Source organism: Ambystoma mexicanum, chromosome 2q (genome assembly GCF_040938575.1).
Source record: "Ambystoma mexicanum isolate Mex_15411 chromosome 2q, UKY_AmexF1_1, whole genome shotgun sequence".
Classification (NCBI taxonomy): Eukaryota; Metazoa; Chordata; class Amphibia; order Caudata; family Ambystomatidae; genus Ambystoma; species Ambystoma mexicanum.
In genome coordinates this window covers 196,771,305-196,786,711 of record NC_090924.1, presented here as the reverse complement: position 1 = coordinate 196,786,711, position 15,407 = coordinate 196,771,305, and the positions used below count along the sequence as shown (strand labels likewise).

The window sequence follows — 15,407 nt, the reverse complement described above, 5'->3', positions numbered from 1 at the left end:
AGCCAGCCTACCTTCTTATATGCTATGGGAGATAAAACCAGGCTTTGAATGTTCTCTAGATGGAATGCGCCCGCCTCTATTGAGAAGCCTCTATACGAAGCTTTGCATTGGCATATTGCCACTTGCTGGCCTGCAGCACAAATGGAACCCGCACACACCAGCAGTGTATCCCTTTTACCCGAATCATGCCAAAAGCACAACGCACTATACTTCTTTTGTCCAGAATATTGTTACACCAGAAAGAAATATCTGATTCCTTTGTTCCAACAATTTCATGTAAGAAGATTGAATGAGGCTCTTTACCTTCGCCTGGCGGGGGATTGTGAACTAGCAAACCATTGCATGGGGAACTTCCTTTACCGAGCCTGGAGGAAAGGACTCAAGTTTATCACTCGTTTTATGAAGGATGCCCCAGTTTTACACAAAATACCATCCGATTTACGATTATTTTCTATTTACTGCAGTTTTAATGGATCCGCTCATCTTTTCTTAATATATCACTCATTGTCGTTTATGGTTTGGTGAATTTTTTTTAAAAACATATTTTTATTATTTTCAACAAACAATAAACATCAACACACGTGTTCTCCCCAACATTCCTCCCACCTCCCTTCCCACCCCCCGGAAGAGTTCGGGTCCTCCGTGTATTCCTATTCGGGAACTTTCACGTGCTTTATATGTCCGATATTTTAATGTTGTGTGGACACCATTGTTCCATATAGTCTGATTTCAGGTATTCTAACACTGATCCCCATTCCCTCGTGAAGGATTTGTTCTGGACCTGGCGATGGTTCGTGATCTTTTCCATGGTCATTTGGGACCACACCTTTTGCAGCCAAGTGTAAGTCAGTGGTGGGTCTCGTTTCTTCCAATTTTGGGCTATTGTTGCCCATGCCGCAATGACCAGGCCCATAAAGCTCCTCCATTGAGCTTTGTGAAGTTTCTTGGTATATGGGTCTTTGAATCCGCACAACCACACCCTCGCCCCCATTTGGCCGGCCTCCGGGTATATTTTTGTCATTTCCGTTTGCACTTCCTTCCAGAAGCTCTTCACTCCCTGACACTCCCACCAGATGTGCCTCCAGGTTCCTACGACCTGGCACCCCCTCCAACAATGGTTCAACGCTTTATATGTGACTTTTATGATCTGTCGAATCGAAATAAAGTTATGATGCATCACCATAAGTTCATGAGGGGTCAATGTATCTGTGTTCTGGTTGGCATTGCTCTAAATAATACCCCTTCACAAGCTCAAATTCAATGTTAAATAGTGTTTTTAAAAAAGAGAACACATCCAGCAATTATTTCCAAATTAGGGGCGGCACAAGCAATTATACTGCCGCAGGTGTGCAGCCATTTTGGTTCCTCCCCCTTATGATGTGACCAAATTTGGTTGTTTTGGACCCAAATGGGGCTCCCTGGTTATGGCACCCCAAGGTGGTGCCTAGAATTGCCCTGCCCAAAATGTGCATGCTGAAAGTGATTGCGGGGAGACACAGCGCGCCCCGTACCTGCATTTGCTGCAGCATCTTCTTCTTCTCTCCTTGTAGCTGCAGACCGCGCTCCTCCTCTTCTTCCAACCTGGCTTCCATTTCATGGAGGATCTCCTCAAGCTCCTGCTTCTTGGCGCTGAGGCGTATCCTGAGCTCCTCTGCTTCGGCGTAGAGCTCGGTTTCTGCCTGAAGCTGCTCCTGGAGAAGGTTCTTCTCTTCGGAGAGCTAGAGAATGGAAGCAATCAGACGAGATGGTGGAGAAAACAAACACTGGTTAAGCTCATCCGAAAGGACCATGTGAAACTCCCCTGCCCGATTACTAATTCACAACGACTAATAGCATTTACACCTGTGTTCGTCAGCATCCCTTACTCGGCTCCTAGATGGCATTGCTTTGCGGAGCGTGGCTGTGTTACCACCCAACATATAAATTACCTGTAGCCCTTCACACAAGTCCTAGAGCCCCGATAAGGAAAGGGCGGTGTCATTACCGTTGGTGGCAAGTGTTATTTACCCCCAAAGGTTACAGAAAGAGAAAGCCAATTACCGCTCGTGCAAAAAATACCACCAGTGGCAAATACAAAACCACCTGCATCTCCACCGCTAATCCCATTACAGAATGAAATAACAGCTACATTGAGTGGTAGTTAGCAGAAATAAGATTGGGGATCCTAAATAGGGTAAGGATCGAAACTAGCTGCCAGTGTTGGTTCGATGGGGGGGTCTCTTAAACTTTCAGGAGAGTATGTAGAAGTTGTGAGTGCCCCAGGGGCGCTATTCCCGTCCCTGAACTTAATGCAAACCAAGGCCAATAGTAAGTTATTTACCGCTACTGTTAAATTGTAACAGACAGGGGTATTTTTTAACTGAAAAATTATTTCAGTATATTTTTTGGCAGTATCATATTTGAACACAGGTGGCAATTACCACCAGGGGCAATAAGCACCAGCAGTAATGCGATACCAGCAGTGATAATGTGGAACTGCTCTATTTACCACCACCAGTACTTGTCAGATTACAAGTATCCTAGTGCTATAATACTTCTAAAGCACCAGAAATGGGCCTACTCTGCAGCATGTGTACACCTTAGTTACATGGTGTCCGTTAACAGCGCAAGCCCAACTCAAATAAATACCAAGAATAAATATAAAACCTCTGTTCCAGAATCCACTGAGCCTGGGAAGCAAGTCGCCTGCCTCTGTTATAAAAGATCTACTCCTGGTTATACCTCCTATGGAGGATTCTGCGGCTGCATAATGTTGCGCGTGAGGCAGTTTATGCACCTTTTCCTCGCCGCGTGTTGCTGCTTTACGCCGAGCAGAGGCAAGGCCGGCCTAAGGGGTGGGCCGCCTGGGCGACCTCCTGAGGTGCCCTGCCATTAGCCCCCACCATGCCAGCTCGGGGGAGTCTTTCAAGGTCTACCGTGAGCTGGTATGATGGGAGAAGGCGCCCCATCCGCCCGCCAACACCCTGCATGACCAGGCGTGCACTCAAGGGAATTTTTGTTTTGCTACCCAGTGGCTGCTAAGACCGCCCCTGAGCAGAGGCACGCCTTCATGCTACGTGCAGCAGGGCGCTTCCTGCCCCTTTCCGTTGGACTGCGTCTCTCACGTCAGAGGCGGTTCCCACCTGTGTGTGCTTCTGCTGCAGTTCCTTCAATTCGCTGTCTGCTTTCTGCTGCCTCTCGGCGATCATTTTGAGCTCATCTTCCTTGGCCTGGAGTTCTTCCTCTTGGCGGGTGACTTGGAGCAGAGGCTTCACCTGTAAAGAAAAGAAGGCACAGCCGTTGGTTTTGAAACATGTTGTCGCCTCAGACCTACCTCTCCTCCATCACCTCGGCCTGCTGAGGGCAATGGCGGGTTCCCCACTTCAAGAGACCGGAAGGGTGGCAGCTTTGGAACCGGCCTACTCCAATGATTGGGGATGTTGTGTAATGGCATTGTGTAATCAATGTGTTGCTGCCTTATCAACATCGCACATTTCTAAAGCTCTTTCTTGATTACATTTTTTATGTAAAAACATTTGCCTGACCTAATGTATTGCCTGATACATCTAAATGCAGACATCTTCACTAGAAATTAAAATGTATGTCAGCAAAACAGCTATGCCTGAGCCCACCTCCTCCCATAACACTGGCCCCAATGTCAGCAGGAGGTACCCAGAAATCCTTTCTTGACCCACCACTGCTACCCAATCTGAAATCTCTGCTATGCTATCTTGTCTCTGTCCCCACTTAAGAGAACACCTGCAATGACCGTATTCACTCTTCCCTCGGGAACTTTCTTTCTTTCTTTATTCATTGTGCATTTGTAAGGCGCCCATACATCAAGAGAATTGTGTTCTCAGAAGGGCTTCCGTGTGGGTCGCAAACTAATTCAAACCCCCCAGGGCCATCCCATCCTGCGCATAGCCAGAGAATAAGAGGACCTTACAGGGGTGGGAGGCGGGATCTATTTTCGGAGGAACAGAACCCATGTTTGCGTTTGTGTGGGATTAAATGTAGTCCCACCACTAATTTTCCAGCCGGGGGGATATCCCTGTCCCAACGGAAACATGACCGCTGCTCTGTGGGAAAGCTACCACCTGGCGCCGTGAGGTGTGGATCAGACATGAGTATAAATGCGCCACTCACTTTGGTGAAGAGTCTCCACCACTGCCAGTTTCTCAGCTTGAGGTAGGCGGCGCAGTTTCTCTGGATCACCTTCATGGCCGTCAGCTGCTGTTGCCGCTTTGAGAACGCCCTGCAAGGAAACCCCATTAGCTTGGCTACAGAAAGGACGACGAAATGACATGCTAGGGGCACGCATGATCATTCTTGCATGCAATTACTTGTGCTTTCATTTTGCTTAATAACATTCATATCTATTTTTTTAACTGTATTTTATCCATAGCCCTATCGGTCTCATGCAGCTGTTTTCGAAGAAGAGTGCGCCTAATTGTGAACACTGATTTCACCACCCACGACTGCCCAAAGAGGTAAGTGCAGGTCTGGGGGGTGGGGGCACTAATCCAAAGGCCTACTTAAGCCATCACGTAAAGTGGGCGGGATTTTTACTTTCCTTGATTTAAATAATCTTCCACTAGGACTGCCTCCTAGATTTGATATGATATGGCATTTATAACGCGCCTATACACAAGTGTTTCAAGGCGCGACGAGGCAAGGGAGGGTTAACAGAGGGAGGACAAAGACAGGAATCTTACTAGGCCAGGTGTCATTGAGATTGCGCAAGTGCAGGGGAGGGGGGAAAGGGGGAGGGGGCAGTGCAATACATAGGATCAACAGTAAATATTAAAAATAAAAAAATAAAAATAATAATACATAAAATAAATTAAAACGATAGGTAAAAGTGTGGTCAGCTTGTGGCAAGTGCAGGGGAAGTGCAGACATTAAGTTTCAAGAGCAGGACGGGACTGTAGGGATACAGAAACAGCCCCAAAGTGCAGGGGGGCAGTGCAGGCGTGCAGCTGGCGAGGGAGGGAACCTGGGCCCGAGATCAGAGTGGGGGTCTGCCTCAGTACGAGGCTGGATGTAATTTGTAGATGTTGTGTTGCATCTTCCAAGGCAAAGTTCATGGGCACCTAGTTGTACCTGCAGTCAGGTGTGGGTCTGAAAGCCTCGCCTGGCTGAGCCGACCACAAAAACACACAGCTAACGTGTGCCATTGGCTGTGCTATGATGTGGCTTGGTTTTTGCCATTTGCATGGCTTCTTGGTATTTCAGGTGTAGCAAGTAAAAAGTGGGGTGATGGGGGGGTTAGTATGGGTTAGCCTTGGTTGCTAGTAGAGCAGCAGTCGAAAGCCGAACGACTTTCCCGCTAACCCTGGGAAATTCTGAAAATGCTCTGATTAGACTGTCTGCATTCCCCACATGGGAAAAGAAGTTAAATAACCTGTAACTCACCAACTAACAACTAGGCCACATCACCTTAAATAATCACGTGACAGCGTAAAGGCTAGCCACACACACACTCTCTCTCTCTCTCTCTCTCTCTCTCTCTTCTCTCTCTCTTTTCTCTCTCTCTCTTTCTCTCTCTCTCTCTCTCTCGCTCCCTCTCCCTCCCTCTGTTTGATTGTTGGCGGGAATTTGTGTTTAGATTTTTTCAAGAGATCCCTACTTTCTGGCGAGGTAGCCCCTGGCCTGAGCCTGGAAAGCAATAATGACGTCCGTGACCTTCAGGTCGCGCTCTTCTTCAAGGTGCGCCAGGACGCCCGTCCTGAAGAAGACCTTGCTCTGTCCAACTCTGTACAAGTTCGGATCCAGGTCCAAGGCTTTGATCTAAGAAAGAACATTCAAGAAACGAATCACCCATGACATAACCATGATCATGTAAAAACACGTGTTCATACTTGTCAACCCGTGCCAGCGAGATTGAGGCCATTATATTAAGAGCAGAGAAACTTCAGCAGTAAGCATTGCTTTACAGTTATATAAAAGTATACATGATCAAAATAGAATTTAGTCCACAAAACACATTTCACATTTTGAGTGTGTGGCCTTTTTTCAGCCTAATTGAACAGAAGGGGAATGTGTAACACTAATGACCACACAGCCAGTCGATACCGCCAGTTATTGGACCTCACTCTACGAAGGCTGCATAAGCAGGTAAAAGGAGATTGGCCAGTGTGACTGACTGAGTAGGGATCAGGAATACTCTGAGTGCATGAATTTTCCAGCACTTTTAGTTCGACCATTCTCTTGCCCCTCCCCCTTGTCAGTCGCCATTTGTACGCGTGCGCTTATGTAGGGCCAGGACCGGTTCACGCCCACTTCATCCTGAACTCACCCAAGCCAACTCGCAACTTTCCAAGGAAGGTGCGGAACTTGGTCAGCCACTACTCACATGACCGTGTCTGTGCTTTAGGAGCTTGCCACCGCGAATTGTATAGTAACAGTTGTTCTTGCTTTGAGCGTTGTTTGACTATGATGTTATGTATAATGCAATGACCGAAGATGTAAATATTGTTCATTTGTTAATCTATGTTGAAAAAATATAAAGAGTTAAAAAAAAAAATGTCCATTGCTTTGAACATTATAATGCAAAGAAAATGATCTCGTTCATATTTATTTATGTATTTGTAGTGCGCTGACAGTCCGCAGGTATCAGGGCGCAAACATAGACACAAGAGATGAAAACACTAAAAACGCGACAAGAAAACCCTAGAGATTAATCAAGAAGAAGGCCTAAAAGGCCAGCAAATGATTTGATTTGATAGGTTATTTATAACGCGCTTAATACCCACAGGTTTCTAAGCGCGGACCTGGGGATCGAACTTATGTTGCTCCGTGTGGTCTTGCTTCCAAGGTGAGCACGTTGCCCCTGAGCTATCCTCCCGAGACAGTAAATCCACACTGCGGCGAAACATCACACCCAGTCAGTCATTGCTCTCCTGTCATTTCCAAGGAGAGAGGATTGTTCATTCTTATACCTAACTACCTGGACTATGAAAGAGTCCAGCTAGCTATAGTACAGTATTTACAAATTGTGCTGCCTGGTCTAGAAGTGCCAAAGGTGAAATTAACTTTTCTCCGAATTTAATCGAGTAATTGATTAACTGTAACAAGTAAGGACTGGTCAAGATAGTTTACTGGTTCTAACCATTATATCAGAATGAATTGATTCAAATTGAATTGTATTTAGGTTGCGAAATGTGACCTTGTCTTGCGATATGTATTTAAATTGTGAGAATGTATGATTTCTCTTTTTTATCTTTTGTAAATGTATAGTATATGTATATATGTGTTTGAATATTTGAAAAGTTGTCAAGACAACTACAACAAATAAAAAAATAATAATAATAATACCTAACCTTAACAGGACTCATGCCTAGGTTTTAAATAATGGAAATTCATTCATACAATTAGCATCTGTTTTCTGTTTGCTCTGCTACATTCAAATATCCCTGCAATGTGCCTTTATGGGGAATGTATTATCCCGGCTATCCCCAAGCCTCGCCAGCTTTAGAATCCATGTTTTCACGTATGGAGATGGCACTCAAAATAACAAAAGCCCCAATAAATGGATAAGTCTATGTCTACCACCAATCGCGGATGAGGGGCAAACATGCAGTGAACTCTCTGGGAGCTGGGTGCCTTTGAAAGCTAAATAACATGTCCAACATCAAACAGCAAAAGGTTTTGATGGTAACTCCACGGTCTTAAACCCGACTAGATTTATGGGATTAAACCTTTACACCTTTTGTGGCACCTTGGGATCCCGAGGCATCATGAAAGGTTTAAACAAAAGGCTTTCCAATGATGGTGGTTCCTTGGAGATGCACCATTTTTCCAACTTGTGTTGCAGTGACCCAGACTACCTCGTAAAGGAATATTTAGGGTACCCTGTTTGAGGGGTTGCTTTTTTTTACTGCCGGGGTGCTTTTCCAGTGTTTTCAAACTTTTGTTTAGGTTCTGTGTTTAGCAGTGTTTTCCCGTTTGCCCCCTTCAGAAAATTGTGGATAACTGCTTTTCCAGCGCAAGATGTTATGAACACTTTCATGTTAATCCAGTAATATCTAAAACGTCTACAAGTTAAAATGATTGTAGTAAATCTTGCAATACTTTTTCGGGGACTCTTTGCCCATCCTTGCCCTTTCTTTTCTTCCCATGAAGAATTTAATCTGTGAAAATGACATTTCCACATTGGCTCTGGACACGGGCAAGGCCAAAATATCCAAAACACAAACTCATCATTCTGGCCACTTCTGACGCTTTCAATTGACCTTTCGCCCTAGAAGAAAGTGCACAAGACAAAAAAGCATTGGCCTTTTTCCCAAAAATTCCTCAATCTGGAAAAATATTCTGAGAGAGGAGATTTTCCAAGAAATACGCTGGAAAAGTATAAAAAGTGGCCACCCTTTAAGCCCAACAATTTATAATGAAATATTCCAAGGAAAACAAAATCCAAACATGAGACATGTACTTTAATGATACTTGTTTCTAATAAAACAAACATATCTATGTGAACTAAAACTTGATGAGTAGAAATCGGATGACGGACAAAGGGCAAGCAGGCCCTGCCGTGTCCTGGTCTGCCACCTTCCCGATCTCTTCACATCAGCCACAACACACGCTCTCATCCCTACAGGCACAGTGGAATGACAAATAGCAGTCTTAGCGCTCCCTCACAAGGCTTGGCTCAAAATTTCTAAGGGTTTGTGCAGGGCCATTTCAATATGTGTGGGCCCCACCCTTGACTACAGTTAAGGGGTAAGGGGAGAAGGGGGGAACACAGTCTGTGACTTCCTTAGGTTGTGTAAATAATAATGAATACAAAGGAATGCTCTTTAATCTCACGAGGCAGGCAGCCAGAGGGGAGCTGAAACACTAAACTGCCACTGAAAAGTTAGTAACTGCTCATCAGCAAGGTGCCAACGCAGATCAAACCAGACTAAAAGGCAAAAGGGCGCGAACACCACTGGATGCTGCTACAGGCGTTTTGGTACAACTTTCATTAAAACAAATGTATTGCATGTTCAAACCACTATGTTAGTGTAGGATGTGTACGCCATCCTATATCACAGAGGCTAGAAGGTCAAACCCGAGTTTCCATCAGTGCACCTGAGCCTCCCTTCTATATGGTCGGTTGGCACACTAGGCCCTCAAAATACACATGTGTTTCCTGTGAGCCACTACCTGCATTCCAAACAATGGCCCGGTGGCCACACTTCCTCCCCTGGCGTCACCCACTGGAATCTGGAGCCCACGGCTGCCAGGCACTAAGTGTGTGCCTGTTATAAACGCACAATTGTCCCATAGTGCTTAATACTCATTTTATAAGTGTCATCATTTGAACAGATGCGAGAATCCGGCCAAAGGAAGGTAGTATGCCCAGGATCACACGGCGTGTCCAAACGGGGAAAGCTGCTGTTAATACCCTAATCGTTTAGGCCAGGTAAGCTTTGCTACTGGACCACAGCTCTTCCATTTTGATGCATGAGTGCTGCTTCCTCCACACCAGCACAGGACACGCATACATATTAAGAACAGGATATTGTATATTAACTTGACTGCACACTAAATAGTCCAAATTCCTGTCCAGTTATCCGTCACCCTACTCAAAGAGCTCCTTCTTAAATAGGCGGCGATGCTGCTGACAATTACTGAAGCTAATCTGCTCACGATAAAACACATGCTATATCTTGCAATCCTAAAAAAGACACAGTTGAACAAACACAAACGTCAGTGGGGAACAATTCCCAGGCGCTCAAGATTATGATGAGGGAGTTCTGACAAGGAAACACTGATGCAACTTAAACGTCCCGTTCAAATGTTGTGCTTTCTGGAATGATTTGGGAGGAGAAACCGGCCATTTTCTGTCAAAACATGGAATGCTTTTGACATCCCTTGGGAGGGAGGACTTTCCCGCGAGAGGCGCTTTCCTGTCACCCGCATTCTTTCCGAGAAGCTGCAACGCAGGCTCAGCCTCACCTCCTCCCATGTGCTTGAAGCGTGCACTGCCACCCTCCCTGGTGCTTGCCCAGTACTGAACTAAGCCCGTGAAACCGCCCGCTGCACGTAGCTGGCACTGAACCAAGGTGCAAACAAGTTTAATCTTGGGGCTAGACAACGATTTGACGACCCAACCTTCCTCCTCCACCAAGCAGTACTTCCCCCTTTTACAACACATATGGTTCAGAATGATGTCCATAAAAGTCCTTTTGACAGATCGGCGACAGAACTTCACCTACACATGAAAAAGAAAGAAATAATGGGGTCCAGGCCACAGTAATAGAGGCAAAGCGCTGATAGACTTGGGATCGCCACGTGGAACTTGAAATCACATCCCTCCATAGAATCATAAAAAGATGATAAGAGAGGCTTGTAACTCCAGTAAACCATCGAAGCTTTCGATACATTTATTGGGGTTCTCCTGAATAATAATAAATCGAAAAAAAAAAAAGAAAAAAAAGTCCTTTTTGTTGGGAGTCGTAGTTACATTGCTGTCTGCCGCTCTACACTCTGTTCCAGTGATCCTGGAAGAACAAGCGTTGGTTATTGCTTGGGGCCGCCTGATAATGTTGTGCCTCACCCCAAGATGGCCACTACCTCCCTTGGAACCAGAGGCAGCTGAGATTTGTAGGTTTGACTGGATCTTGTTCACTGCCCCTCAACCAAATTACCTCCTAACCCTTTCACAGGCTGGGCCACTCAGATGCCTGTTGTGCGCGCCCCGCTCGTTCCTCCGTATAAACATACAGTGCCTTGCCTTCTTTGGCTTCTGCCCGCTGTTCTCACGTTTCTATATGACTGCCGCAAGGGAAGAGTGGGGAATTTGGTGCTGCCGTGGTGGAGTGGAAACTCGGCTAATGATGATTACTGAGCTCGAATCTGGGGGATTCCATTTCCGTTCCTCCATAGGTGGCAATAGAGATGCCAGACGGGGGCTGGGAGGATAGCTCATCGGCAATGCGTCCATTTTGGAAGCAAGACAACGCACATCAACCGCGTTTCGAATCCAGCTCCTGCACCTACTCACTGGGTGGCAATTCATTACATGAAATACTGGTGTTTATCAGAGTCCACCGAGGAAGAAAAAAACAATCTCCGGGGACTTTTCAGTCAAATTTCGGCTCTTACCGAAACCCTGAAACCCTAGGTATATTCAAGTGTGGCAAGGTAGACATGATTGCATGTAGTTTCCTTTACAATCAAACCAGAAACTCACTGTCAAATATTCTGCCACAAGGCTATTGGCTATTGGTTAAAGGTGCCCCCCAAGAGATCTACACCCACCAAGCAGGAGAGGCAGGTGCATTTCTATTGCATCTTTTGGTGCGTCCAACTCTCCTTTTGATGATTTGATGACCCATGGAAAGGGCACTGACCCCGCAGGCAGCCCTTTCGCCATGTGGCTCTGTTGGGCGAAACAGCTGCTTACAGGGGTCAGAGACTGTGATTAAGAAACAAAAGAAGAGAGAAATGCAGTGTTGGCTACCCACACGCCACGTGCCGTAGAATCTTTAATTACGGCCTGTGCTACGTTCATGAACAATCTGGACTTACAAATGAATCCAGGCAAGTCCATCGTCATGGCTTGTTATTTAGACAATTAAAACATTAAATTCCCAACCCTGCGTACTAAAAACATTATAATGACATGAGTTTCGGGGTACGGCTACATAGGTATTTGAATTTCTCAAAGTTTGACAGGAGGTAATCGTCACATAAGCAAACACGTTAGTAGAATAAAGCAAGGTAGGGGTGGTGTGGGTCGTTTCAGGAAAACATGCAAGGCTAAGCCACTGAATATGGCAATGAACGTGTATGATAGTAAAGCCAGTGTTGTTGCTAAGTGCAGAGCCACACTGTGGGGGGTTTTGAATGTTGCTGCCCTACAAGTACTAGAAAACGATTCACCAAGAACTTGCTCGGATTATCCCCCTGTGTGTCCAATTATGGGGCTCATATGGACTCGGGTCCTACGACACTTCAACCTGTAATACGCTGTGTATAGTCCAATCCAAACGCGAGATTTGCAGAGCGTATCCCACAGGCCATATTAGCTGAGTCTGGTGCACTCTGTATCCCCTGGCTCTAGCAGGTTAAAATGTACTTGGGGGGGGGGGGGAATTCATGCAATGAGTAATGTCAACGCCCCTTTTCATTTCGATTGCAACGTGGCAAATCAATTGAAGGTAGTGTTGCTTGAATACATGTATGACTTAGGCGAGCCTACTGAAATAGAGAACACTTTTAGACTGTAGTTATTTAACTTTATCCTGTGACTCTATGCACACATATGTATCATGGTCAAACTATGCACAGGAGGGAACTGTCACCACTGGAGCAAGATTGAATGGCCTTCAGTCAGCGATGATGAGGATTTGGACAGGCCGGCTTACAGAAAAAAGTTGTTTATTGTGCCACGCTCCGGAAGAGGTACTCATGCAGTTTATGTTTTTTTACTCATTTTATGCTAAAATTAGAGAAAGAACATTGAAGCCCATATTAAGGGAGGCAGGACACAACTATATTTGCTTTGGGCAGATGCTCTCCGGATTGTTTTGTGCTTATTATCAAATCTGAGGCAGGCGTTGCATGCTAGGAAACAACGATTGCCATTTTTTTTCGTATTCATTGATGAACTGTGTAATATTACGGTAACTCGGGAAACTTCAATTTTCATGTTTTACCTTTGTCTTTTTAGACTTTTAACCACGGTCATCTTGTGATGAAATTGTGTGACTGCATTCATGGCATTCTTTTATGGATTTCATCTCTGAATAAACATTGATTGATTGGTTGGTTTTACAGGAGTGTGCCAGCCTCTCCTTTTGTTTCTTATTCAGATTCCCAGAGCATACCTTGATCAGGAAATGCTCACAAGTTACCAATGGTGCTCTCGCACAGTCCCTAACATGTGTCACATTAACCTGCTAGTTACGTTCGCTTTGTTTTTGGCACTGTACGTACCAGACGTACGACCAATTGCATTACGACTTTGATGCGGCAGACCCTCAATAGGCAACTCATTGGCCTGAACATGTTCTCCAATGTTTGAAGCAGGAAGGCATAGCTCGCCTTATCGAGCAGACATGCAATCAATCGAAGCAGGTGAACACCCTCCAGGCCTGCATCAGTAAAGCCTCCCAGCTGGTGTATGGCCAAATCACTGCATGCAGTGGTCCTCATCCCTCTTCACTCCCCCATTAAGCCAAGAGCTGACTCAACACAATAAAATAACACTTGATTGGCATCGGTGGCCTACCCAGTTTGGCATGAGCTTCTAAAATGGAAGGCAGTTAATACTGCCCACGCTGCTGGTTGCGCCCCAGTATGCCCCTGATGGCTATGATGTAATGATCTGGCAATACACTACTTTTCACCGATTTTCATCAAATTTTTACCGGATACCACCAATAACTTCATGCCTTCTCCCTCATGCACGTTGTATTACATATACCACTGCATATGTAAATGGAGAAGGGCAACTATCAAGAGCAGGGATTTTTTTCTACAGTTGACTACAAAGCAAGATGTGCCCATACAAAATCATAAAGGGAGTATGTCCCTTTACTATGACCATTGCTGTGGTTGGGTACGGAGCAACGATGAGTAAGAGGCCGGCCTGCAAGGCAGAGCGCGTTAAGTGGGGTGAAGTCGGTGGGTGGCTGGGTTGCGGGTACATCCGGGGGCAGATAAGTGTGGGGCTGGAGGTAATGGCTGAGTGAATGAAAATGCCACACACGAGTGAGAGGCGCGGGTGACCGGGAGAGAAAACAATAATTCACTTCCGGATTACGCCTGCGTTCCTGAGTGGCCAACACCCGGCCCCTTAAATTAAGGCATAGGACTTGTTCCTTAACACAAACGGCCAAAGAAACGCATAGTGTCCCGATTACCTACTGGTAATCTTCAATACTCCAAGTTGTATTCTTCCTCGTCCCAGTCCTCTTGATGGTGTATAGGCTTGGACGTGGAAGAGACAATTTTACAAAATAAACTTTTTACAAAGCCATGACTTGGACTTGTACTCTTGATTTTGCCACATTTTTGAAGTTATGGCGTACATTTTTTGTGATGGAAAATGCATTGCTTACCATAAGGACGCAAGCCTGTTTCCCGTCCATGAATCCTTTGGGAATATGGCCGGCAGCAAGGATCTCGTACCTGTAAGCAGAAATGATGAACTATCAAAGCTACCACACACACACAATACACTCTAGCCTCAGTACCTTCTGGTTTATCTCCCCTCTTTGCTGCCTCTCTCTTTAACCATCTCAGTTTAAGTGTTTGCATGCATATCTCACGACAAATAAGAAGTCCATTGCCACAAGGTTTTATACACTAGAACTAACTTGTATCACTAATGTTTGGTACCTTAAGCAATTGCACTTAATACAGTTACACCAAAAGCAATGTCTGCTCAGTATTTAATATATAATGGGTAAGGATATATAATGAAAATCAAACCTAAAAATGTCTGTAACGAAAGAATAACTCACTGACACACTTGAGACTGATGGCCTCCCTCACCTCTAGTCCTTTGTCCCTCATCGGCCCCCACACAGTTAGTCTCCCTCCATTCCAGCCAAGCCACTCTGTCATATGTTGGTCAAGGTGCTTATCTCAGGAGTAAAGTGCTAGACTGTATTGTGCAAGTTCAAGTCTGGCGACAGGGCTTACTCTGCCCTTAAACTTTTTGAGATCTAGAAATTGAGTACCATTAAACTAGGTAATGACACTGTTATTACTGTGCTTAGAAGTTGAAGAAGTCTGGTGTGAAGCACTACCTGAGAACCCCAAATAGTATTTAGGTTCATTCCTTCTAATGGCCTTATTGATCTGTGGTTGATCACTAAACTACGCGTGTTTGGTGTTAATACCCCCACTACTCACACAAATGTGCAATGGTGCAAACATGAACCAGATAAATACATACTCAAGGAAAGGAGAGGATAGGGAAGTCAAGGTACGGCTCTTCAAAAATGGTGCCGCTTCTAAGTAGTGCAAAATCGTTGGCCATTCAGGACTCATAATATTGACTTTTATCAGTAGAGGGGACGCCTCAAGGAGAAAGAGGGCCATACGCTGAATTACTGACTCGCGACATGATATATAGTTGGAATGCTCAGCAATCTTCTGGATGTCACTTTCAGGCATCATTACCTACTTTGGGTTCCAAATGGGTCAACACCATGCTTCATATGTAGCCCTGATCCTATGTAAATGACTACATAAACAGTTGGGTCCATCATCCTGTCTTGTCATGAGCTCAGGTGGGTGAGGATGTTAAATCTATCATGGCCTCTGTGTTGTGGAGGACCATAGCTGCTGATTATCTTGTTTTATCATTTGTCTGGTCTATGGTTGCTCTGATTGGAGCACCTGGAAGCCCATTGGTTACCCGAGCAGGAGCACAATAGTCACTCTTCAGAGAAGCCTCCGTGATGTAGTGGCTAGTGCAACACCAA

The 15,407-nt window shown here is 45.3% G+C and overlaps 1 protein-coding gene across 3 annotated transcripts in view; it reads right to left on the bottom strand.

Annotated features, from left to right (window-relative positions):
* The window catches only part of MYH11 (myosin heavy chain 11), a 222,992-nt gene that overhangs the window by 66,185 nt on the left and 141,400 nt on the right, over positions 1-15,407 (bottom strand). For all 3 annotated transcript variants that reach the window (XM_069647117.1, XM_069647118.1, XM_069647119.1), the window contains 5 exons: positions 14,034-14,103; positions 5,609-5,769; positions 4,126-4,234; positions 3,123-3,254; positions 1,512-1,718 (listed from right to left, as the gene is read on the bottom strand). In XM_069647117.1, coding sequence (XP_069503218.1) covers positions 1,512-1,718; positions 3,123-3,254; positions 4,126-4,234; positions 5,609-5,769; positions 14,034-14,103 — 679 coding nt within the window. The remainder of the gene's footprint in view (positions 1-1,511; positions 1,719-3,122; positions 3,255-4,125; positions 4,235-5,608; positions 5,770-14,033; positions 14,104-15,407) is intronic.